The following is a 26,886-nucleotide window of genomic DNA, read 5'->3' as shown; positions in this document are numbered from 1 at the left end:
ATGCCCTGATACTGTGCAAGCTTTGTAACTCGCTCTTGTGTACCCATGATTTGCTACGTATCACATGGAGTTGAGCTAGATCTTGTTACCTATAATATCGCTGCTTAGAAGTTAAAGGGCACTTGGTTCCCACACCAATGCAGACATAAATTTTAGATTCCTTCATGGTTTCAAAACAGTAAAAGATATTTAATCCATACAGTAATAAAACTAAACTTGATGGATTACATACCAGAAGAGGATTCTGATCAAAGAGTTATATGATATTGCAGCAAAATATATGCTTTAACAACTGCTATATTGCTATCAATGAAGAAGTCTTTTGTGGAATAATACTCAGATGTAAAACTCACTTTGAAACACAGGATCATTAGAGCATTTTTATAAAATTCTGAAAGCACAGACACTTTTTAGAAGTATCCAGAGTTTAGAGTCAAAAAGTATTTTGAAAAAGAACATGAACTTAAAATCATTTATGAAGGAAATTTTATATTTGTTTGATAATTTGTCGAGTTATCTATTTCTTGGGGGAGGGAACTACACTTTAAAAAATAAATCACTGGCACATGTAAATGGAATGTTTAAAATGAAGAATGAGGCCTAGTACGATTATAAAATTTATGTACCATATTTGTCCCATTAGTCAGTGATGATAAAAACAACTTTGGTTCAACTCATCCTTCCTGTCAGGGTCATAAAAATAAAGGTCCTCCCTCAGAAGCCGTAAGATGAAAACAGATCGGAGACTTTCAACCTGGCACCTTGGAACAGACATTGGTTGATAACATGTACAGATGTTGAACTGCAATTTAATTCTTTATTTATTCTTCAGTTCAAAACGCACTGGGATTTATTGGCTTTAGGACAGATGCTGTGACCGAAATTTTGAATAAAGAATTATTTTCAGATGCTTGAGTTTTAAATGCAGACAGAACATGATTTTCCTCAATTATCCTGTCCTATATTCTTATGATATTAGTAGATTTGAAGGAGCAGCTAGTTTGCAGATTATTTTTAAATTCAGCTCAGCAATGATGTTGTGACAAGATTTCTTATGAAATAAAATGGCATGAGTTCAGGACAGATGCTAAAATAGTGGCCTCGATAGCCTTCAAAGTCTAAACTAGTAACAAGTGGTTGTTCGATGTGTTCCAACTTGTTGATTCAATGGGAAAGCATGAGTTCGGCATGTAATTATAATTCATGTTTTATTTCCTAGCATTGGTCATATGTTTGCCTTCTTGCAATTTTATCTGGATAGACATGCGCAAGTCCTAAATGTGTTGAAGGATGCTTTTCAAAAACAAAACAACAAACTAGGCCAAAAAAAGATGTGACTGGAGCTGGAAAAAATTTATTAAATCAAAAAGTAACTCAACTGACTTAAAACCTGAAAGGAGGAAAGACTCAACAATTCATGCAGTTTGCATAGAAAGAGAAAAAGAGTTAATGAACTGTTGAGTAACTGTAGGACTTCTCAAGTTCTTCTCCCCCATTGCTGGGTTATATGATGTAATGGGAGTTATGCATCAGCTCCAGACAAAGTAGATCAAACCTCATCTGGAAAAATACATTCTTTTGTAACCAATTCATATTAGGGAAAGGTGTGTTGGCCTTCCAGGAAATGCTGTGCAGATTCTATAGAATTATATCATAGTTAGGTTTAATACTATAGTTGTATTTTCTTGAGTATAGAAGATTTAAAAGTAACTGGTGAGTGATTAATAAAAGGATTTGATAGGATAGATAAAAATAACTTGATTCTTCTGGTGTAGAATTCCAGTCAAAGAAGGTATAAATCTAATCATAGGCAACTAACATCTAATTTTATCAGGAAGTACTTAAAATGGCACAGAGAAGAGGCAAGATGTAGATTTAATTTAAAGGTAGAAGGTGCGGGTGAATTCTTTTCCAGAGTCTTTGAATTCATATACCTTTATGATTATATTGACTAAGATTTCCCATACCAAATATATATTTTCAGATATTTTGTTAAGGATCAGACATATTTCATTAAGGATTCTTTTCCAACTAGTCCATCTGTATCCACATCATAGATACAATATGCAACACAAGACAGGGCACTGCTGTCATCATCTCACCAGAAAGATTATCTTCGTATCATAACTCAAATTACAGTAGCAAAGCATCTCCATTGCAATGACATATTAATCAGACAGAAGTTAAGGCATTCAAGAGGGCAAAACAAATAAATGAGCTGATGATATGCAGAGCCACTTAACTGTTTTGAACACAAGGCACTAAGAATTTCTAATTCCACTGCGACAGCAATGTGTTTGATGCTGCTACACTCTCACTTCCCAAAAGAAATTGATTAAGATGTCAATTAATTGCATGCTCTAAGCAAAAGAAACCAGGAAAGGTCCTATTTGCCCAAAGGGGGGAGTTGTTTATTCTCACTTTATAGTTCCTACCATAGTCTGAACTGTTGGATCTGGGAGTTATCAGCGTACTGCAGAAAGCGGTAAAAACATTGAGCAATTCAACTGCACATTAAGTGAAGAATAAAAAGCCACAGATGCAAGCAATCATTTTGGCCCCCCTTTGTGCCATTAGAATCTCATTTTCTGCCTATTAAAATGTTCCTTACTGTTCAAGCAGTCGCGGTAACCAATGATTGGTGTGTAATTGACTATAATTGTCTTTTCACTTTTCATTTATGTCATTTCGTGCTTCCTTCTGTTCTTCAATTTATAGAATGCTTTTCAAGAAAATCATACCTTTAGCATTCTATCTCCTCACTCTGAAATGACTCCGTTTTAATTATATGTTCCAGTCCCTTGTGACCTATATTAAAAATTAACTGGTGTACATATCAAATGACACCTGTGTCCAACTTATGCTAATAAATGGAGACAGTATATTTTAATAAAATGATAATGTCTACTTTCACCAGCTGGTAATACATTTTAAAAGTTTAATGGTGCAAAATCAAGTGTGGGTGATACTAGCCTAAGGTGCTATATTAGCTTGAGATGCTCTATTAAGTGAGCCTTGAGCCTGTGTGTTTCAATGAAGGGATCATTCATGACAATGGTGTCACACAAACCAACTTTATTCCCCGCCCCCCCCCACTTTCTTATAACACTATATAAAATTAATTTCTTCTAGGATAATTTACTGACCACATAATCATATAATATGGATGTTTTCCCATAGTAATTACATTGTGATATTAGAGCTTTAAATTTATAAACAAAAGTAGAACTTACAATAGTTGTTTAAAAGCACGTTTTAATTTTGTCTTTGCCATTTTCCCTGATTTAACACTAATATATGGACTCATTTTTAAACAAAATATAAGTTGATCTTAGAACATAGATCATAACAGCACAGTATAGGCCCTTCGGCCCACAATGTTGTGCCAACACTTTAACCTACTCTGAGATCAATCTCACTTTTCCCTCCTACATAGCCCTCCAGCTTTCTATCATCTAAGTGTTTCTTAAATGCCCCTAATCTACCTGTTTCTACCAGCACCCTTGGCAGAGTACTCCATGTGCTCACTACTCTCTGTGTAAAAAGCTTACCTCTGTCATCCCCATATATTTATGTCCAATGATCTTAAAATTATGCCCCCTCATATTAACCATTTCTAGATCAAAAAAAGCTGAATTTGTATGGTGAATTCCCATTTAAGATTTATTATATGTATTTTAAGAGGAGAGGTTTTGCAAAATAATTATAATGTTATACATGTCTTACTCTGTTAAATGGCTCTAAAAGTAATGCCCCACCTAGAGTTCCAATTCTGAACTCTAGTTTATTTTAGATGGGGAATACTAAGTTTATGGGATTGTTAATTCACTTTTATAAACGTTGTCAAGAGAATATATTAGTAACTGCCAAGATTGAAATGATAGAAATACGGTCTAGAAAAAATGTTTTTAAAAATTAACCCATGTACTTAAACAACGGGGGGAAGCACGTTAGTGACTTGAATGGTAATGCACTTTAATCTATTACACAGTAACCTAAAACACACATGGAATTTCATCTTGGAAAACTGTTTGATTTTTACTTTCATTTCAACTTTATGAATTCTGCAATTAAGTCTTTGTAGCTATTCTTTATAGTGTTCTCAATATTTATCCACTTGCATGACATTTGAGTATTCCAAAAGATGACAGTGAAATAATTGTCTTATAAAGTGCCAAGGATACCAAGTACTTGGAAAAATTACTGAGCATAAACCAGCACAGTCACATGAACTGCATAAACAGATTTGGGTGATGATCTTAAATTTAGAAATCTTTCTTTAGTTTTGCCTTGGGTAGTAAACTATTTGCTTCACATATACAGTAGACAGCCTGTTCTGAATCACAAAACTGACCTGAGGTGAGAGGCCGTTGCTAACCGTTGGGTTCATAGGATTGGTAGACCCTGCTGGAGACACAAAGCTGTCTGTGTACCCTGAAAATCCATGCCTGCTGGTGGATAAGCAGTAAGCTGAACTGCTGTCTGGAGTAGAAGGGAGGCTGCTCTGGTGAACTGATGTCGGAGGCAGAGGCTGTGGCCTGTGAACTGTGTTGCTTGGATCGGAGATTGCTGAAAGCACAATAACATTTATTGTATTAGTGCTCCATCACTTTTCTATCTTAAGGAACTGCTATTCTAAGACTAAAATCTAATAAGCTCATGTATCTAGTAGCCTTTAAGACACTTTTTAGCAATTGCTACTTATTTGTTTCAGAAGTCAAAATATAGATACTTAAAAAAGCAGAATCTTCAACGAAAAGAACATGTTTTGATTTGTTCATAAATATACCTCAGTAATATAAATTCCAGCAAAACATAGCATGTATAATATTTGGAAGGGAAAAATAATGAGAAAGCAATTTCATAGAATCTGATTAAGAACAGTTATCTACTCTACACCCTCCCCACCTTATATGTGATCGATGCTATCATTTGATCATATGATTGATATTGGTCACTAGAAATCAAAAATGATATTGAATTAAAGATGTCTTTTACTGAACCTAAAGCTTCCTTCAGTGTTCCCTTTGATGAAGCTTCATACAAAAATTATTGGTTTTATTTTTGGTAATACTTCTTGATAAAAAGATTTGTCTCCAGTAGACTTTTTGTTATGAAGGCAGTGACTTTTTAAATAGAATGCTATCCTTCTTTTGAGATATCAAATACAAGTCATTGAAACAACCAAAACATTATCTAAAAGCTAACCACAAAGTTACTGATTTTAACATTGAAAGAAATGATACTTTCTTCTACATTTCATTGAAAAAAGAACACAAACACAAACTGCATAAACAGCACAGTAATTATCAAATCTTTTATATATTCTCTTAAAACAGAGGAAATTTTTCACAAAGTGACTAGAATATTGTTATGTATTTACAAAGAAGTATGAAGTTTCTTTTTTCCCCTCAGAATCAGAATCAGGTTTATTATCACTGGCATGTGTTGTGAAATTTGTTAACCCTTACTATCACTTTAAGTTTTAATGAAACATGTCTGAGGATTTTTATTCTATTGCTTTCCAACCTTCTGCCAATGCTTCCTGTTATTTCAGAAATGCTTCAGCCAAAGAATGTTAGTATTCTTTGCTTTTAAATCTGGAATTGGTTTAAAATCCTGTCCCAAATGATGGGACAAAAGTCTCAATTGTCTTCTGGCTGCAAAAAACATGGTTCTTTCTTTGGACTGAGTGGCTCGTGCAAGACTTTGGCGACAGCACAAAATAAGCGGCTTTCGCAAAATGACGAATGCTGCAATGAAAAATTCTGCTGATTTACCATTACTCACAAGGTTCTACCTTGTGAACAATTTCACTCCCCACAGCCACCATGGCTCATCCTATTTGCGATGGACAGGTAGAGCAAACGTTGCACTTGTACTGAAGAAAGGTGAAATTAAGTACACTGACAGGGAATAATTCCACCTGTGAACCAGACTTAGTGAAACTGTTGAAATTCTTTAAGAAGCATGGTTATGATTTTACTGCACAGAGTTCAGAGGAAACTTTCCATCATTGGAGCAATGTAAAGGATAAGTTTTCCTCCCTCTAACATCATTTAAACTCTAAGTAATTGAAAGTGACACTGGGTCTCATAATGCGAAGTGTTCCATAGTCTAGTGCCAACACATTTACTGAAGAATGCTTGCATGTACACACTAAAGTGGCTTGATAGCTATTTATCATAACTAAAGGATCTTTCAATTCCATGAAACATCTGGAAGAAATGATTGTAGCAGAAACATCAAACTGCTTTAAAGAATCATGCAGAGAAACCTTGTAGGCAAAAAGATCAAGACAAATGGAAAAGTTTGTGTTATATGGGCATCAAAACCAAATTAAGAACAATAATTCAGCCTGTTATAGTTATTTAACAATTAAAAGAAAATATTGTGTATTACTGTTTTTCCAGTAATTTTCCAGAACAACCACATTCCAACAAGAGTTAAGGATGCACATTGGATGAAGCTTTATGTTAGATTGGGGGGGGGGGGGGGGGCTTTCCGGTTTGGGTAAAAGTGTCTAAAGGAGTTGTTGTGCTAGACACTTATGATACATCTCCTTTGATATTTAGTTCTATTTAAAACAGTGGAAAAAAGGTGACTTAGTTGCTACAGGAAAATGGATGCATGACTCAAATATATCAGATGAAAAGGTGAGCAGGGCACTCGCAGACAGAAGTTAATTAACAAATTAACATGAGCGGGGTGCTGCGCTATGTGACAGCAAATAGGAGTAGAATGTATAGACAGTAGTAAATAGTAGGGTGTTAAGGAATGTTCAGGAACATTTTTTCCATGAAAGCAGCAACACATTTGGCTGATGGAAACAACATATGGTGTGCTTGCCTCAAACATCAGGGCTTAGAATATAAAATTTGGTGCAGAACCAAGATGTTGCCTGGATTGGGAAACGTTAGTTATGGGATAGACTAGGCTTCTCCCTTGAGCGAAGGAGACTAAGAGGTGACCTGATCGATGTAATAACATTATATGAGGTACAGATAGGTTAGATGGTCTGAATCCTTTTCCCATGCAACAAGCAAATGTATGGATGTAGTAACTCCCCCAGGTATGAAACCTACGTGATCACCCTGAGCCAGAGTCAACCATTGATTTTTATGGTAGTGTTGAGGAAACAGGGAACCATCTATTAGAAAATAGATGTCAGCTATTTTCTAAACAGGGAGCAAATTCAGAAATCAGAAGTGCAAAGGAACCCAAGAGTCCTCATGCAAGATTCTGTAAAGGTTAAGGGTTAACTAGCAGGTTGAGTTGGTGGTAAGGAAAGCAAATAGCATTCATTAACATTCATTTTAAGACTAGAATATAAAATCAACGATGTAATGTTGACGCTTTGGTCAGACCGCTCTTGAAGAATTGTGAGCAGTTTTGGGCCCCTTATCTAAGAAAAGATTAGATTAGAGTATTATTAGATTATGTGTTGATATTTGAGAGAGTCTAGAGGGGGATCATGAGAATGATCCTGAGAATGAAAAGGTTAACGTATGAGGAGCATTCGAAGGCTCTGAGTTTGTGCTCATTGGAATTTAAAAGAATGAGGGGAGGATCTCACTGAACCATAGATAGAGTGGACACGAAGAAGATGTTTCCTATAGTGGGGAAGTCTAGGACCAGAGGGCACAGCCTCAGATACAAGGATGTCCCTTTACAACAGAGATGAAGAGGAAATTCTTTAGCCCGAAGGTGGTGAAACTTCAGACTTTATTGCCGCAGATGACTATGAAGGCCAAGTCATTGTGTATATTCAAGGCAAAAGGTGTTAAGCTCATGATTATTAACAGCATCGAAGGTAATGGGGTGAAGGCAGAAGTATGGGGTTGAGAAGGACAATAAATTAGCCGTGATGCAGAATTGCATCAGAGCAGAGTTGATGGGCCAAATAGCCTAGTGGTTGCTCCTTTGTCTTATGGAAGGGACTGGCTGCAGAGGAATGAGGAAAGTATTCAATAATTTAAGATGTTTAAGTTGTTTGAGTATACTTAAATGTTTTAATCATTTCATGACTTATTTTTTTAAATGTCAAAACATTAGACAGTTAGCTGGACCAGAATGAGCCAGAAGTTTAATTTTTGCTTTGTCCATTACATTAGAGAAGAATTTGCCACCACACAGACCTGGCACCTAGGGATCAAGCCTTGCCTTTAAATATATATTCTGAATGGAGAAACCACAAGAGGGAAGTTCTTACTTTTCTCAATGAGCAAAGGTGATTCGGAAACATACCAGTGATTGGATATTCTAGCTAAGACAACTGGGAGCAAGAGTGCTGGCTGCTTATTAATCATTCCTTTTGGGATACTGCTAAAGTTAAATTTATACCTTATTCTCTTTGATCTCTCAAGCTATTGTAACAGAGGCCATCAGAAAAAAAAATCATCTAAAATGGCAAATCATTCACTTCTTCCTTGATAATTTCACTTTTTTTGTAGTACTTATGGATAATAATTCTAAACAACTTTTTTTTATTTATTTCAAAGCTCCTTGGTTTACTCTGAAGCACAAAAGCTTTCAATAATTATGATGATATTATTCCTTGTTAGAATATGGGTATTAAAGATTTACTTTACCCTGTGGTATTGATGTAGGTGGATAACTGGCATCGGACAGTTGGTATGGCGACAGTGCTGGCATTGCTGTGGGCGGGAATCCACCTGGAATCAAGTGATTAAATGCCAGTAGTTGATTGGCTCCTGCTTGTTTCCTCCAACGAGCTCGGCGATTGCTGAACCAAACCTAATAAATTAAATAGGATCACTGCCAGGACAATTTTAATTGAATTGGAGTACTTCTGCTATAATTATTATCATAATTAAGCTATGTTATAAACTCAAACTAATTAATAATGAACAGTATTATGCAAAATTCAGGTACAAAAATAATAATCTTAAGATCCAATTGTTGTGAAGCGAAACATTACAATAAGCCATTTATGCTTGGAATTACATTCACTTAAAGCCATTGAAAACTAACAGATGATCCACTGACAAATCAAGCATGTCACTTTGTATACAAATTTCAAAACCACATCTTTTAAAGATTAACTTTCTTATAAGATTTTTACTGTTATCCTGTCAGTAGACTATTCAACTAAAGCTTTTATGTTAATATGTAAACATTTTATACTTTAGTATTCGTCAAGCAGTTCTGCAAAGTTGGCATCCTTTGGCATTCCATCTGAGCTTTGTCATTTTCAGTCTGAGCTACCATTAAAATGAATTAGTGTTTTTATCAAATAGCAAGTTTGGACAAAACTCCAAGTTCACTAGGATCTGGAATGTCAAATCTGAGTAAATCTTCCGTAATCAGACACTGACGCAATTTCAGTTTGTGTGCAAGTGTTAATCCAAACACTCTGAATCGGTCCAAATATACTCTTTTATGAGTAATGTGTTTTCCACAATAATATAATGGTTTGATTTGTTATTTGGCTATAAGATAGTTATGCAGAATTAAACCTGTTGAAGTCCATCAGCAGTTAACTGTCACTGGTGTTTTATTGACATACAGATGTTGTGTATGGGTTTAAAAGGAGCAAAGAATGGCAGTATAAATGTCATTTAAAAATGTTAAAATTTATTGCTAGGAATAACTCAATAAAAGTTAGCAGATTCCGTGTCCCTACTGTCTGAGAAACGTTAAATTTGCAACACTGAACTGTCGTGAAGAAGTCAATGATTGACTTAAATCTGTCATTCATGCTGGGTTTAGTAAAAGATCCATATGTTAGTTGTTCTGGGGAATTTAGCAGGGAAGTAGATCACAGCAAGCCACATAAGAGATGATAGGCCTCATGAGACCAGATGAAGCTGTGAGGAATGCAAAGAAGTCATAGGGTTAAGGCTACACTGTGCCAGCTGCTGCATTAATGTGGCTTCTGCATGCTCTGAGGGGCAAGTACTTAGAAAGTGTTAGTTCTTGTACTTCACTTAGATCATTCCTTGAGTTCTGAAAGTGATATGCAGGCATAGAATGTGCTTATATTGAAGACAAATAACAAATAAACACACAGCTGCTTTGCTATTTTCCAGCAATGTTCTGTAATGTTAGATAAATAACCCCAGTATAAGATATTGCAGCATAGTGTATTGCATTGTAGAGAGATAACTAGACTTGTTAAATTATTTACATCGGCTTCCTTTTCCTTCCTCTACATTTAGAAATGTTTAAACACAATGTTATGATGACACTGTTGTCTGCATTTCTCCAATAATTCGGCAAGTTGCCAATTTGTTATGTGGGCATATTGGACTGGAGTAAACTAATCAGCTTGGGAGCATCACAACTTGTGTTCCTAGTAAAATGCATTTTAAACTGACATACACTCTTAACCAGGCTAGATAGTCAAAATCTTTATCCTAGGACACAAATGTCAAATAATAGAGGACATGCTTTTAAGGTGAGAGGAAGAAAGTTTACAGGGGGTGTGGAAGGCAATTTTTTTCTACAAGAGAGTGTAGGTGACTGAAATGGGGCTGCTAGGGGTAGTAATGGAAGCAGATACAATAGGAGCATTTAAGAGACTTTTTGAAAGGTACATGTATATACAGGGAATTGAGGGATATGGATCATATGCAGGTAGAAGAGTTTTTGTTTAATTTTGTATTATGTTTATACAGACATTATACGCTGAACAATCTGTTCTTGTGTTGTACTACTTAAAGACTGCTTTCCAAGCTATCTGATCCGAAAATATGTTACATATGCGCAATGAAGCTTTCTGTGATGAATATAAGTGATTTTAAAATAGGATTATTAATAACATTTCTGCGTGTCTTATGCACAATATATTTTCCTTTCTTTATTTAGTAGACTTTATAGTGCTTAAAATTATGTATTTTCCTTCCTCCTTTACTGACCAAGAAATCTTTCATGCATCTGGCTGAACAAACATCTTCATGGTATCACAGTCTCTGGGTAACAACGATCAGATTGAATTGATGTCTGACACAAAGCAGTATCGGTAAAGGGAAAATTCTTGCCACAGAAATTGCCAGGTCCCTGTAGGGAATTGCTTGGAGATCAATGGAAAGCATTATTACTTCCAGGGCAATTGCAAATTCTGTACCAGGGTATTCAGTATTTGCCACAGACTTGCCTACAAATCAATTCTGCCCCTCTTTTAGCAACACATTCGTAACTGAAACAGACATTTGTAGCATTGGTGTCATATTTAACAACACATCATTAAGACTGCCTACTTTCTACTCCTCGATAAAATCAATTTCCAGCCTTGCCTCAGTTGTGCATAAGAACAAGGTTGTCAGCTCACCACGTCACTGAGCACCACCGTGCCTACCTATACATGGAATCATAGAGTTGTACCGCAGAAAGACCACTGTGTTCAACTATTACTGGAGCCACCATGTGTCTTTTGTTACCTTTAGACTTGATCATTCCATGCCCTCTTGCTCAGCCTCTCTTAATCTAGCATGTACAGGTTTCCCCCGCTATCCGAAGGTACAGCGTTCCTATGAAACCTTTCGTAAGCCGAAATGGCGTAAAGCGAAGAAACAATTACCATTAATTTATATGGGAAAAATTTTTGAGCGTTCCCAGACCCAAAAAATAACCTACCAGATCATACCAAGTAACACATAAAACCTAAAATAACACTAACTTATAGTAAAAGCAAGAATGATATGATAAATACATAGACAATATAAAGTAGAAATAACGTATGTACAGTGCAGTTTCACTTACCAGAATCGGGAAGACAGCGAGCACACTGGAAATTTGAGAGGTTGAAGGTTGAGAACCTGCCCTAAACCTACGTTTCAAAATTAAAATTATACTTTTCTGCAATTATTGCAACACTGTCAATCGTAGCAAAAATCTCACACAAGTGCTTCACATACAGTTCCTGGACGACTTCACTTTTGGGCCGTTCGCTATTGCGTTTGGTTTCGATTCGAATCCTTTCCTCTTTCAATTGCATCAGTATTGATAAAATTGATGCAATCAGTAACTGCATCAATTTCAACAAAAGGACTAACGTATCCACTCATGTACTCAGAAAAAATCACTTGGGTATTCCAACCACTTGGATGCGAACGAAACAACAGGAAGTGAAAGAATCACAACAAGAAGTGTTCACCACAATCCAAACACTTAATTACATGCAGTTTTACGCTAAGGGTAACACCCTTATGAGCTCTCTTAGGCTTTTCTGATACCTCAGGACACATCTTGCTAACGGATGCTCAAAATAAATCGAGATAAAGCACAGATGCTCACAGACACAGTTCAAAGCTATGGCGGCTTGATGCCGAGATGTTGAGTGTAGTTCCCAGGGAAGGGGCTTGGCGGCGCCACTCTCGCTGCTCGGGGTGCACGCTGCCTCTATAACGGCTCGTTGCAAAACAAACGCTGAACGCTATTTTCGCTTTTCACCTTTTCTCGTAAAAGCGAAAATCCTCTTCAGGTTTCTTTTGGTTAGCAAAAACAGGTACTAATGTAGGTCTTTCGTAAAAGCGAAGTGACGTAAAGCAAACTTTCGAAAAGCAGGGGATACCTATACAAACTTTAGGCCATACAAAACTCTGCTGCCCACATTCCATTTTCTACTCTTGTTTATCAGTCATCCCAACTTTGCAATAATATGACTGTAAAATTCTTGCTCTTCATTTCATATCCTGCTATGGCCTTAACTTTTCCCTGTCCGACGGTTCTCTGAGAATCCCTATGCTCTATCATTTCTGGCCTGTTCAGTGTCCCCAGGAATCATGACTCCGCCACATTCAAACTTCTTTCAGTTGCCAAAGACCAATACTTGCCTTTATGTCCCCACCTCTCATTCCACTTTGACCAAGTTTTCCTCACCTACCTTAACAGCAGGTTATGTTTCTCAGTGTTAACATTTAATGAATAATATTCCCATTTTACTACAAGGGCATTATATAGATTGTGGATTTTAATTCTGAAGATCAACCATTGATGACAGAATATAGAATATAGATGAAAGGCCAAGGAACATAGAACACTGAACAGTAGAGGACAGTATAAGCCCTTTGGTCCATGGTGTTGTGCCAAACTAATTAAAACAATGACTCTGAATTAATCTAATCCCTATTTTCACACATTGATGAAACCCCTCCCTTCCTTATATATTCATGTGCCTTTCTATGAGTGTCTTAAATGCTCCTATAATATCTGCTTCTATCACCACCCCAGGGATTACATTGCAAATTCCCACCACTCTCCATGTATAACATTTGCTTTGCTCACCTCCTTCCTACTTTGCCCCTCCCAGTTTAAGTACATGCACTCTAGTACCAGACTCTTCAATCTGGGGAAAGAGATTAAGGCGGTCTTATATTTTGCGTAATTTTATAAATTTCTGCCAAATCTCCCTCAACCTCTGCTGCTCTGCAGAAATCAGTCCTAGCTTGTCCAATCTTTCCTCAAAGCACGTGTCCTCCATCCAGGCAGCATCCTCTGCACCCTCTCCAAAGCCTCACATTCGTCCGATAATGGGGCGACCAGATTTGAATGTAATACTCTAAATACGGCATAACCAGAGGTTTATAAAGCTATAACTTCTGGTTTTTAACTCAATATGTTGACTAATGAAGGCTAGCATGCCATATGCCTTCTTTACCACCCCATCATCCTGTGCAGCCACTTTTAGACAGCCATGTAAGTGGGCCCCAAAATCCTTCATTCATCAACATTGTCAATGATCCTGCCATTAACTGTGTACTCTCCCTTTTGATTGGATCTTTCAAAGGGCACCACCTTACACTCTTCCAAACTAAACTCCATCTGCCACTTCTCTGTCCATATTTACTACAGATCTACTGTATATTCCACTGTATCCCTTGGAAATCTTCTATGCAATTTGCAAAACCAATTGTTGTATCATCTGCAAACTTACTGACCCACCCTAACATATTTTCAACCAAGTTATATCTGTAACTGCAACTATTGCACTATATTCTCTATTTCACCACTAATTTTCTCTTGAAATAATCTGTATTGATGGCACACAAAATTATCACAGCATGTGACAATAATAAGCCAATTCTGAAATGCTCCCAAAAAGAGCTCAGCAGCCACTGGCCTCCAGAAATCGTTTTCTGGGTAACTAGTTTAGCTATATGCTGCTACTATTTCATTGGAATGAATTGCACAGTGCAAGTGAACCTTGAAAACTGCAGCATGGGTTCATGAACATTGTGATTCTGATCAAAAGAAACAAATCAGTAAAAAGACCAAAGTCCTTCCCTTCTAGAGAACAGCAATGAAATTACCCCAAGGGCTAAATTCTTATAGTGGATAGGAAAATGTAATTGCCTGCCTTCCTGGTCCATAAGACCATAAGATGCAGGAGCATAATTAGGCCACTCAACCCATCGAGTCTGTTTTGCTATTCAATTGTACTGATTTATTATGCCTCTTGACCCCATTCTCTTGTCTTCTCCCAAGAACCTTTGATGCCCTTACTAATCAGGAACCTATCAAACTCTGCTTTAACTATACCCAATGACTTGGCCTCCATCGCCATCTTTGGCAATGAATTCCACAAATTCATCATGCTCCAGCTAAGGAAATTCCTCTTAATCTCTGTTCTAAAGGAACGCCCTTCTATCCTAAGGCTGTGCCTTCTGGTCCGAGTCTCTCCCACTGTAGGAAACTTCCTCTCCACATCTACTCTATCAAGGCCTTTCAATATTTGATAGGTTTCAATGAGATATTCCACAATTCTTCTTGTTGTTCCTTTAAAATGCTCCCAGCCCCATACAAGCACAATACTATCCATGCAATTATAATTCTATACAGAGAGTTGCAGAACAAGTCTTGAAAAAAAAATGTCTCCCTACAATGGAATGACTAGCGTTCACTCATTCCACAGTTTTACACAGAAGAAAGTAAAACAAATGGTCAAAGGCATCCGACCACCCTTGGTTGCAAGCACACATTGTGACACTGCATAACACACTTTGATAAGTTATGCTAGATTTCGGAAACAGTTAAAATCTTTGAGAAGCATAAAAGTAAAAGAATCAAAAGGCTGCTATCTCTATCCACATTTTTTACTTTCCAAATGAACAACTTACTTCAATTCCATTTAGTTTAAAGAAAAAATCAAAAAAGCTGTAGATGCTACAAATCTGAAACAAACATAGAGAATACCGGATTTCAGTTCTGTTGAATGGTTGCAGACCTAATATATTAACTGTTTTTTTTCTTTCCACCAATGCTGCTTGATGCTGAGTTCTTCTAACATTTTCTGTTTTGGTTCCAATTTAAGGCTGATTTATACTTGTGCGTACAGGCTGCGCCGTAGCTTACACTGTAGCCGACGCAAGTGGCCTACACCGTGTGAGCATTTACACTTGTGCGTTGGTGTGTCTACGTTGCTCTGCAATTCACCATCAAAACGCTAGTTGGCGGTGGGGTTTCTATGCCACTGTGTTGAGTTTCTTCCTGTACTTCAAACAAAGGCAATTGAAACTGAGCACATCATGTTGGAGTTGGAGCTAATAAATGTTCAACAAGAGTTTCTTCTCTCTCAGTTCTGAAATGGCGGAGAAGAAGAAGCAACCGGAAATGCAGTTGAACATCTCTGCATTTAGGAGGAAATGCAATGCTACCAAGCGGACCAATCACAGTTGTTGTGGTCTGCGTCGCCGCAGCGCGGTTACATTTTGGGAGAGGTACGCGTTAGGCTACGGCCTAGGGTTCAGCGTAGAGTACAGCATAGGGTACGTGGCTATGCCGTCCCCATGGCATACATTTGATGCAGAAGTGTAAATTGGGCTTAAGTGTGCTGCTTTTGCTGCTCCTCTCTACAATGGTGAGGCCAAAAGCAGATTGAGTGACGGTTCTGCAGAATGCCTTTATTTGGTCTCCAAGGATAGTCCTCAGCTTCCAGTTGTCTGTCACTGATCCTTAGGCCTGTGGTTCTCCCTCCCAGGGGGACATGCCGGGTTTCATAGGGGACACAAGTAAAAACTGGAGAGGCGCAGGAGTTTCTGAATGGGCCATGGTAAGTTTACTACTGTAATTATTTTAATTGGGACCCTGAATGAAACAAATGGGGAAAATGAAGCAGCAGAACAGCTTTGCTTGTGTGTGGGGTGTGGTGTGGCATGTCAGTCGTTATCTCTGCTCCTGCTCGACCACACACAAGTCATCATTCACACCCTGCAGGGCTGCCCGCTGAGCCCTGCTCCACATCCAACCCCCAAATGACAAACTGCTGATCAGGTGGGGCTGGCTGCAGCAAGGCCAATGAGCCAGTATGCAGCAGGAGCCTGGTTCCATTTGCCTTCTACTTATCCATGTGTGTGTTATAATACTTATAAAACATGACATGAAGGCTGCAGTTGCTGCAGTGGGCTCAGCTGCCAGAAATGGCTAAACTGCCAAGAGGCAAGAGCACTTCTTCTACCACTGCATCACTATCTACCACCACAACTTACATTAAATCCTTGATGTTTATCATATTTTGAAAGAAAGTTCAATTCTCTTTTCTATGTGAGTACACACTCTTTATTGCCATATAGAAGTTACATATATAATAGCATTTTTTTAAAATTTGCTGAAAAAATTATTTTTAAAAAACACTGCCTAAAAGGCTAGTTGTATGTTTACATGTATATTCAATACTGATACATTTTCACTCGAGATTATACATATTATAATTCAAAGTTCAAAGTAAATTTATTATTGAAGTATAGATATGTGTCACCAAATACCAGTGATCCCCAACCACCGGGCCACAGACCGGTACCGGGCCGCGAGGAAAACGGTATGAGTCATCTGCACCTTTCTTCATTCCCTGTCACGCACTGTTGAACTTGAACATAGGGTTGCCAACTGTCCCGTATTTGCCCGGACATCCTGTATATTGGGCTAAATTGGTTTCTTCCATACGGAACGGCCCTTGCCCCGTATTTCCTCCGCTAAGGTAGAGCGTTTCTATGAAACCTTTCGTGCCAAAATGGCGTAAAGCGCAGAAGCAATTACCATTAATTTACGTGGGAAAAAATTTTGAACGTTCCCAGACCCAAAAAATAACAAATCATACCAAATAACACATAAAACCAAAAATCACACTAACATATAGTAAAAGCAGGAATGATATGATAAATACACAGCCTATGTAAAGTAGAAATAATGTATGTACAGTATAGTCGGGATGATTAAGCCAAAACCGATTTGTGGGGAAAAAATTGGCATGTACGCGCATGCGCACACAGGTGCCCGCGCAAGGCTTCATGGTCATGGTAGTCTTTCCTACGGTAAACACAAGTGTCCCGGGATTTGACTGCTACTGCGTCCCTTATTTGGGAGTGAGAAAGTTGGCAACCCTAACTGTAAAAGACATGTTGAGGTGAGTTTAACCCTACTTGAACAACCACCCCCGCCCCCCCACCAGTCGGCCGGTTCACAAAATATTGTCAATATTAAAGCGGTCCACGGTGTCATAGTCTGGTCGTTGAAGTCCATATTCCGGATCATGGTCCGGTCCATCGACCCTTGCTCCAGGTTTTCCTATCTACCCTGTTTCTGTCTTGTTGAGCTCTAATTGAGTCAGCTGATGCTTGTTGGGGCTGGCTGCATAAATACCTTCAGTGACCAGGGCGTGGCCTCTGGATTGTTCTTGTCCTTACTCCTTGTATCGCGTCTCCTGCCTTCTGTTTCCTCGCCTGAAGCCCTGCCTTGTCTTGCCGGTAACTCTCGCCTCACCTAAAGTTCTCGTTTTGCCTTGCTTTGCCATTAACCTTGCCTTGTCTTGCTGTCTGGTCCTGGAGCCACCCTTTTCCCTACTCCTTTCCTGTCCCTTGCCTCTGCCCAGGTAAGCCAGGCCATCTTGCCGTTACCTGGGGTTGGTTCTGTCCCTTCCTGTCCCTTGCCTCTGTCAGGTGGTGATCTGTGCCCTGCCCAGGAGGAGCCAAGCCTTGCCTCAAGTCTCCACCTCATCTCCAGCCTCCAGCATCCAGCCTCCAGCCTCGCCTCAAGTCTCCAGTCTCCAGCCTCGCCTCACCTCGTCTCCTGCCTCCACCCTCCAGCCTCGCCTCAAGTCTCCTGCCTCCACCCTCCAGCCTCGCCTCGCCTCAAGTCTCCTGCCTCCAGCCTCGCCTCGTCTCCAGCCTCCAGCCTCATCTCAAGTCTCCATCCTCCAGCCTCCAGCCTTGCCTCAAGTCTCCAGTCTCCTGCCAAGCCAAGACAAGTCTCTAGTCTCGAGCCTCTAGCCTCTTGCCAAGCCAAGTCTCTAGCCTCTAGCTTTTAGCCTGAAGACTCCAGCCTCGTCCTTGCCTAGTTCTGGGGTCCGAGCCAGAGGCAAGACCCACGTACTGGGTCCTTGTCCAGTCTCTGGCTCGGAGTCCAAGCCCGGGCTCCTAGCTCTCTTGTTCAGTCCTGTTCCATGTTCCTGGTTTTCCTGTCCATGTCCTTGACCTCACCCTGTATCCTAGTCCTATCCCTAGTACTTCAGTGTCTGTGTCTTGCACTTGGGTCCATTCCTAGCCACCACCTTATGACAGAACGATCCAGCCAACCATGGACCCAGCAACAGAGATACTGTCGTTTTCCTCTTGCCACCCAGGGTTCCTTTCTGTTACATACCCTCCCACCCGCCTGGGTCGTCCATAGTCTGGATACCCTGTTTGGTCGCCCAGAGGCTCCCTTGCGGGGGGGTGGGGGGGTACTGTAATAGTCCGGTCCGTGAAGTCTATTTTCCGGTTCACGGTCCGGTCCATCAACCCTTGCTCCAGGTTTTCCTATCTACCCTGTTTCTGTCTTGTTGAGCTCTAATTGAGTCAGCTGATGCTCACAGGGGTTGGCTGCATAAATACCTCCAGAGACCAGGGCGTGGCCTCTGGATTGTTCTTGTCCTTACTCCTTGTATCCCTTCCCCTGCCTTCTGTTTCCTCGCCTGAAGCCCTGCCTTGTCTTGCCAGTAACATTCGCTTTGCCTGAAGCTCTGTCTCGCCTTGCTTTGCCAGAAGCCCTGCCTTGTCTTGCCGGTAACTGTCGCCTCACCTGAAGTTCTCATCTTGCCTCACTTTGCCAGTAGCCTTGCCTTGTCTTGCTGTCTGGTCCTGGAGCTACCTTGTACCTAGCTCCTTTCCTATCCCTTGCCTCCGCCCAGGTAAGCCAGGCCATCTTGCCGTTACCTGGGGTTGGTTCTGTCCCTTCCTGTCCCTTGCCTCTGTTGGGTGGTGTTCTGTGCCCTGCCCAGGAGGAGCCGAACCAAGCCTCGCCTCAAGTCTCAAGCCTCCAGCATCCTGCCTTGCCTCACCTCAAGTCTCGTGTCTCTAGCATCCAGCCTCGCCTCAAGTCTCCAGCCTCCAACCTCCAGCCTCGCCTCCAGCCACCAGCCTCACCTCCAGCCACCAGCCTCGCCTCCCCTCCAGCCTCACCTCCCCTCCAGCCTCCAGCTTCCAGCCTCGAGCCTCTAGCCTCTTGCCAAGCCAAGTCTCTAGCCTTGAGCCCCTAGCCTCTTGCCAAGCCAAGCCAAGTCTCTAGCCTCTTGCCAAGCCAAGCCAAGTCTCTAGCCTTGAGCCTCTAGCCTCTTGCCAAGCCAAGTCTCTAGCCTCCAGCTTCTAGCCTGAAGACTCCAGCCTCATCCTGCCTGCCTGCCAAGCCTCGTCCTTGCCTAGTTCTGGGGTCCAAGCCAGAGGCAAGCCCCAGGTTCTGGGTCCTTGTCCAGTCTCTGGGTCGGAGTCCAAGCCCGGGCTCCTAGCTCTCTTATTCAGTCCTGTTCCAGGTTCCTGGTTTTCCTGTCCATGTCCTTGACCTCACCCTGTATCCTAGTCCTGTCCCTAGTACTTCAGTGTCTGTGTCTTGCACTTGGGTCCATTCCTAGCCACCACCTTATGACACACAGTGCAAAAAAGGTTGGGGACTCCTGCCATATACAACCCTGAGATTCATTCTTTTGTAGGCATACTCAATAAATCCACAATAAAATAATAGCCATAATAGAATAAATGAAAAACCACACCAAGTCGGGCATTCAACCAACACACACAAAATGCTGGAAGAGCTCAGCAGGCCAGGCAGCATCTAGGAAAAGAGTACAGTCCTGCTGAAGAGTTTTGGCCCGAAACGTCAACTGTATTCTTTTCCTAGATGCTGCCTGGCCTACTGAGTTCCTCCAGCATTTTGTGAGTGTTCCTTGGATTTCCAGCATCTGCAGATTTTCTCTCGTTTGTGATTGGGTGTTGAACCATTGTGTGAAAGACAACACACTGTGCAAAAAAAAGAAAAGAAATAATAATTAAATAAATAATCTATAAATATTGAGAACATGAGTGAATCCATTGGTTGTGGAAACATTTCAATTATGGGGCAAGTGAAGTTAAATGAAGTTATCCCCTTTGGTTCAAGAGCCTGATGGTTGAGGGGTAATAACTGTTCCTGAACCTGGTGGTGAGAGTCCTGAAGCGCCTGTACCTTCTTTCTAATGGCAGCAATGAGAAGAGAGCATGCCCTGGCTGATTGAGGTCCATAAGACCATACGACAAAGGAGCAGAAGTTGGCCATTCGGCCCATCGAGTCTGCTCCGCCATTTTATCATGAGCTGATCCATTCTCGCATTTAGTCCCACTCCCCCGTCTTCTCACCATAACCTTTGATGCCCTGGCTACTCAGTTAACTATCAATCTCTGCCTTAAATACACCCAATGACTTGGCCTCCACTGCTGCCCGTGGCAACAAATTCCATAGATTCACCACCCTCTGGCTAAAAAATTTTCTTCGCATTTCTGTTCTGAATGGGTGCCCTTCAATCCTTAAGTCATGCCCTCTCGTACTAGACTCCCCCATAATGGGAAACAACTTTGCCACATCCACTCTGTCCATGCCTTTCAACATTCGAAATGTTTCTTTGAGGTCTCCCCTCATTCTTCTAAACTCCAAGGCATACAGTCCAAGAGCGGACAAACGTTCCTCATATGTTAACCCTCCCATTCCCGGAATCATTCTAGTGAATCTTCTCTGTACCCTCTCCAACGTCAGCACATCCTTTCTTAAATAAGGAGACCAAAACTGCCCACAGTACTCCAAGTGAGGTCTCACCAGCGCCTTATAGAGCCTCAACATCACATCCCTGCTCCTATACTCTATTCCTGTAGAAATAAATGCCAACATTGCATTCGCCTTCTTCACCACTGACTCAACCTGGGGTTAACCTTAAGGGTATCCTGTACGAGGACTCCCAAGTCCCATTGCATCTCAGAACTTTGAATTCTTTCCCCATTTAAATAATAGTCTGCCCGTTTATTTCTTCCGCCAAAGTGCATAACCATACACTTTCCAACATTGTATTTCATTTGCCACTTCTTTGCCCATTCTTCCAATCTATCCAGGTCTCTCTGCAGACTCTCTGTTTCCTCAGCACTACCGGCCCCTCCACCTATCCTTGTATCGTCAGCAAACTTAGCTATCTATTCCATAATCCAAATCGTTGATGTACAATGTAAAAAGAAGCGGCCCCAACACAGACCCCTATGGAACATCACTGGTAACCAGCAGACAACCAAAATAGGATCCCTTTCTTCCTACTCTCTGTTTCCTGCCAATCAGCCAACGCTCTATCCACGTATGTAACTTTCCCTTAATTCCATGGGCTCTTATCTTGTTAAGTAGCCTCATGTGTGGCATCTTGTCAATGGCCTTCTGAAAATCCTAATATACAACATCCACTGCATCTCCCTTGTCTAGCCTACTTGTAATTTCCTCAAAAAATTGTAATAGGTTTGTCAGGCAGGATTTTCCTTTAAGGAATCCATGCTGAGTTCTGCCTATCTTGTCATATGCCCCCAGGTACTCTGTAACCTCATCCTTGACAATCGACTCCAACAACTTCCCAACCACTGACGTCAAGCTAACAGGTCTATAATTTCCTTTTTGCTTCCTTGCCCCTTTCTTAAATAGCGGTGTGACATTTGCAATCTTCCACTCCTCCGGAACCATGCCAGAATCTATCGACTTTTCAAAGATCATTGCTGATGCCTCCACAATCTCCACAGCTACTGCCTTCAGAACACGAGGTGCATTCCATCTGGTCCGGGAGATTTATCTACCCTTGGACTATTCAGCTTCCTGAGTACTTTCTCTGTCGTAATTGTGACTGCGCACACTTCTCTTCCCTGCCTCACTTGAGTATCCGGTATACTGCTCATGTCTTCCTCAGTGAAGACTGATGCAAATACTGATTCAGTTCCTCCGCCATCTTCTCATCTCCCATTACAATTTCTCCAGCATCATTTTCTATTGGTCCTATATCTATTCTCACCTGTCTTTTACTCTTTATATACGTGAAAAAGCTTTTAGTATCCTCTTTGATATTATTTGCTAGCTTCCTTTCATAGTTAATCTTTTCCCTCTTAATGACCTTCTTAGTTTCCTTTTGTAAGCTTTTGAAAACTTCTCAATCCTCTGTCTTCCCACTAATTTTTGCTTCCTTGTATGCCCTCTCCTTTGATTTAACGTTGGCTTTGACTTCTCTTGTCAACCACAGTTGCATCCTTTTTCCATTCAAAAATTTCTTCTTTTTTGGAATATATCTGTCTTACACCTTCCTCACTTCTCACATAAACTCCAGCCACTGCTGCTCTGCTGTCCTTCCCGCCAGTGTCCCTTTCCAGTCAACTTTGGCCAATTCCTCTCTCATGCCACTATAATTTCCTTTACTCCACTGAAATAACAACACATCAGATTTCAGCTTCTCTTTTTCAAATTTCACAGTGAACTCAATCATGTTATGATCACTGCCTCCTAAGGGTTCCTTCACCTCAATCTCTCTAATCACATCCAGTTCATTACACAATACCCAATCCAGTACAGCCGATCCCCTAGTGGGCTCAACAACAAGCTGTTCTAAAAAGCCATCTTGCAGACATTCTACAAATTCTCTCTGTTGAGATCCAGTGCCGACCTGATTTTCCCAATCCACTCGCATGTTAAAGTCCCCCACAATTATCATAACACTTCCTTTCTGACAAGCCTTTTCTATTTCCTGTTGTAATTTGTAGTCCACATCCCTGCAGCTGTTTGGACGCCTATAAATAACTGCCATCAGGGTCCTTTTACCCCTGCAATTTCTTAGCTCAACCCATAAAGACTCTGCACCTTCTGATCCTATAAGGTCCTTCGTGATGGGTGCTGCTTTCCTGCAACAATGCCTCTTGAGGATGTGCTCAACTGTGGGGTGGAATAGGCCATATCCACTGATCTTTGTAGGATTTTCCATTCAAGTGTATAGGTGTTTCCATACCAGCCAGTTACACGTACACCTACAGAAATTTGTCAAAGTTTTTGATGTTAAACCAACCTCTGCAAACTCCTAAGGAAGTCATGGTACTGCTGTGCCTTCTTATTAACTGCACTTAAGTGCTGGGCCCAGGACAGGCCCCCAAAATAATAACACCGAGGCATTTAAAGTTGCTGACCCTCTCCACCTCTGATCTTCCGATAAGATCTGGCTCATGAACCTCTGGTTTCCTTCTCCTACAGTCAATAATCAGTTCTTTGGTCTTGTTGACACTGAGTAAGGGATTGTTGTTATGGGACCTCTCAGCCAAATTTTTTATCTCCCTCCTAGATGCTGATTCATCACCATCTTTGATTTCACCCATGACAGTGATACCATCAGCAAACTTGGATATGACATTGGGCCTGTGCTTAGCCACAGTCATTAGTGTAAAGCAAGTAGAGCAGAGGCCTAAGTTCACAGCCTGCGCTGATGGAGATTGTGGAGGAGATGTTGCAATTCCCAAACTGACTGGAGTCTGCAAGTGAGGAAATTGAGGATCCAATGGCACAAGGAGTTATTAGGCCAAGGTCTTGAAGCTTTTTAATTATTTTTGAGGGGATGATGGTACTTAATGCTGAGCTGTAGCCACGAAAGAACACACTGATGTATGCATCTTTGCTGTCCAGATGTTCCAGTTTTGAGTGAAGAGTCAACAAGATGGCATCTGCTGTGGACCTGTTGCTCCGGTAGGCAAATTAGAGTGGATCCAAGTCACTTCTCAGGCAGGACTTGACATGCTTCATCACCAACATCTCAAAGCACTTGATCACTTTTGATGCAAGTGCTACTGGGTGATTCTTCGATGATTATTAATACTCTATGCAGCCTTCTCACACAATTGTATTGTTGTTATTGTTTATTATATAAATAGTGTATGTGTGCGTTAGACACACACACACACACACACACACACTCATATATATATATTTAGTTTTTCCCTTTTTATATCTTATTATCCGTGGCTACTGCGGCAAAGAAAAAGATGTCAGTAATATTCCATTGATGACCTTGTCCATGGTTTCATTCCATCCCCACAGGACAAAAGAATGCCACTGTGTATAATTTGTATGATAACACTTTCAAATGAAAGCACCTCTTATCTGGTTGAATATGGTTTTAGTCAAGTTCTTCACCTGCTATCAAAAGCTCGTAACTGTCTTGATGTTGTGAAAAGAGGAGGTCTTCAATTATCTTTAACTAAGTTGCAATCAGATCATGAATAACTTGCTAGTTTGCATCCGTTGCAAGTATCTCACTAAATACCCAAAATAACAATATTAAGTGTTTTTTCATTGCTGGTTGGAGTATTATATATATTAGAAATAAAATATTCTATTCAGAGCTTTGAAATATTTTTATTTTTCATATAGACCTGTAACATTATATTTAAAATATAATAACAGCTTTAACTTGTTAAAACATAAATATGACTGGAAGACAAAGGTGCCAGCAAATAACGCAGCCAAAGGCAACATCCTACAGACAATTCACGCAACTAACTACATCCTTCACTTCTTCTTTCAAATATGATTCTGCTACTATTGGAACCTATGATCTACATTAGTGGTCACCAACCAGTCGATCACGATTGACCAGTCAATCTTTGAGACTTTCCCAGTAGATCCCAAAACATATGAAAAAAATACACAAATACTGTTGTAATGTGAGCATTATAAAAATAAGTAATACTAATTAGGATAATGGTAATATAGCAATACTTCTGCTACTGAAAGCTGTTTGTAAAGAGAGATTGCTTCCGGGTTGCGGGGTTTTGGTTCTGTTCTTTCTGCCCAGTGCGCATGTGTGTAGCTCCCCCACCATGCACCACGGTAGAAAAGACCAGAAGTAAAACCCCGCAACCCAGAAATACTATCATAATTAGTATTTGGTGAACGCAGCAGGCCAGGCAGCATCTCTAGGAAGAGGTACAGTCGACGTTTCGGGCCGAGACCCTTCGTCAGGACTAACTGAAGGAAGAGTTAGTAAGAGATTTGAAAGTGGGAGGGGGAGGGGGAGATCCAAAATGATAGGAGAAGACAGGAGGGGGAGGGATGGAGCCAAGAGCTGGACAGGTGATTGGCAAAAGGGATACGAGAGGATCATGGGACAGGAGGCCCAGGGAGAAAGAAAAGGGGGGGGGGGGAGTCCAGAGGATGGCCAAGAGGTATAGTGAGAGGGACAGAGGGAGAAAAAGGAGAGAGAGAGAAAAAGAATGTGTGTATATAAATAAATAACAGATGGGGCACGAGGGGGTGACAAGTGCTACACATGCCCTTATACATCCTCCTTTACCACCATTCAGGGCCCCAGACAGTCCTTCCAGGTGAGGCGACACTTCACCTGTGAGTCGGCAGGGGTGATATACTGCGTCTGATGCTCCCGATGTGGCCTTCTATGTGCCTTCGGCGAGACCCGACGTAGACAGGGAGATTGTGTCTGTCCACCAGAGAAAGCAGGATCTCCCAGTGGCCATACATTCTAATTCCATGTCCCATTCCCATTCTGATATGTCTATCTACGGCCTCCTCTACTGTAAACATGAAGCCACACTCAGGTTGGAGGAACAACACCTTATATTCCGTCTGGGTAGCCTCCAACCTGATGGCATGAACACTGACTTCTCAAACTTCCGCTGATGCCCCATGTCCCCCTCGTACCCCATCCGTTATTTATTTATATACACACATTCTTTTTCTCTCTCTCCTTTTTCTCCCTCTGTCCCTCTCACTATACCCTTTGCCCATCTTCTGGGTTTCTCCCCCCCTCCCCCTTTTCTTTCTCCCTGGGCCTCCTGTCCCATGATCCTCTCATATCCCTTTTGCCAATCACCTGTCCAGCTCTTGGCTCCATCCCTCCCCCTCCTGTCTTCTCCTATCATTTTGGATCTCCCCCTCCCCCTCCCACTTTCAAATCTCTTACTTACTCTTCTTTCAGTTAGTCCTGACGAAGGGGCTCGACCCAAAACGTCGACTGTACCTCTTCCTAGAGATGCTGCCTGGCCTGCTGCGTTCACCAGCAACTTTGATGTGTGTTGCTTGAATTTCCGGCATCTGCAGAATTCCTTGTGTTTGCGTTCATAATTAGTATTACTTATTTTTATAATGCTCACATTACAACACCTTTAATTCCATGTTTCATTATTTCATTTTATTTCAACACGAAAAATAAATGAATAAAAATTGACTGTTGCACTCAGTGTGATGACTGGAGCTGAATACTTTCTGCTATTTCCCTGAAATTTGGCTCATAACTACAGACAGCCAGTTTGAGACAGTCTGTGAGGTGTCTGTCAGTGAGACAGCTCCTGTACTTAAATTTCATAATTTTTATCTGATGCAGCACAGCGCCCTCGCAAACCTCCTGACAGACTGAATATTTGAATAGACAGTTTCCTTTGTTAGACTGAATGTTGATTCTGCCACGTTTTTCAGGTGTTTTGTATTGGTAAACTGTTACTGAGACACTACTATAAGTTTCAGAGGTACGCAAGATAATGACACCACTGTTTTTAGTTTCCCAGTTCTTTTACATTTGGGGAATGTTGGAATTTAAAGGGGGAGAAGTGTTGTAATGTGAGCATTATAAAGATAATA

General features: G+C 40.8%; 1 protein-coding gene across 3 annotated transcripts in view; it reads right to left on the bottom strand.

The window, feature by feature from the left end:
* pax3b (paired box 3b) overlaps positions 1-26,886 on the bottom strand; it is a 102,266-nt gene that overhangs the window by 27,935 nt on the left and 47,445 nt on the right. For all 3 annotated transcript variants that reach the window (XM_072255490.1, XM_072255488.1, XM_072255489.1), the window contains 2 exons: positions 8,592-8,757; positions 4,355-4,569 (listed from right to left, as the gene is read on the bottom strand). In XM_072255490.1, the coding sequence (XP_072111591.1) occupies positions 4,355-4,569; positions 8,592-8,757 (381 nt within the window). The remainder of the gene's footprint in view (positions 1-4,354; positions 4,570-8,591; positions 8,758-26,886) is intronic.

Source organism: Mobula birostris, chromosome 4, assembly GCF_030028105.1.
Source record: "Mobula birostris isolate sMobBir1 chromosome 4, sMobBir1.hap1, whole genome shotgun sequence".
Taxonomy (NCBI): domain Eukaryota; kingdom Metazoa; phylum Chordata; class Chondrichthyes; order Myliobatiformes; family Myliobatidae; genus Mobula; species Mobula birostris.
Note: the sequence above shows the minus strand (reverse complement) of the source record. Positions and strands in the feature narration are given on the sequence as shown.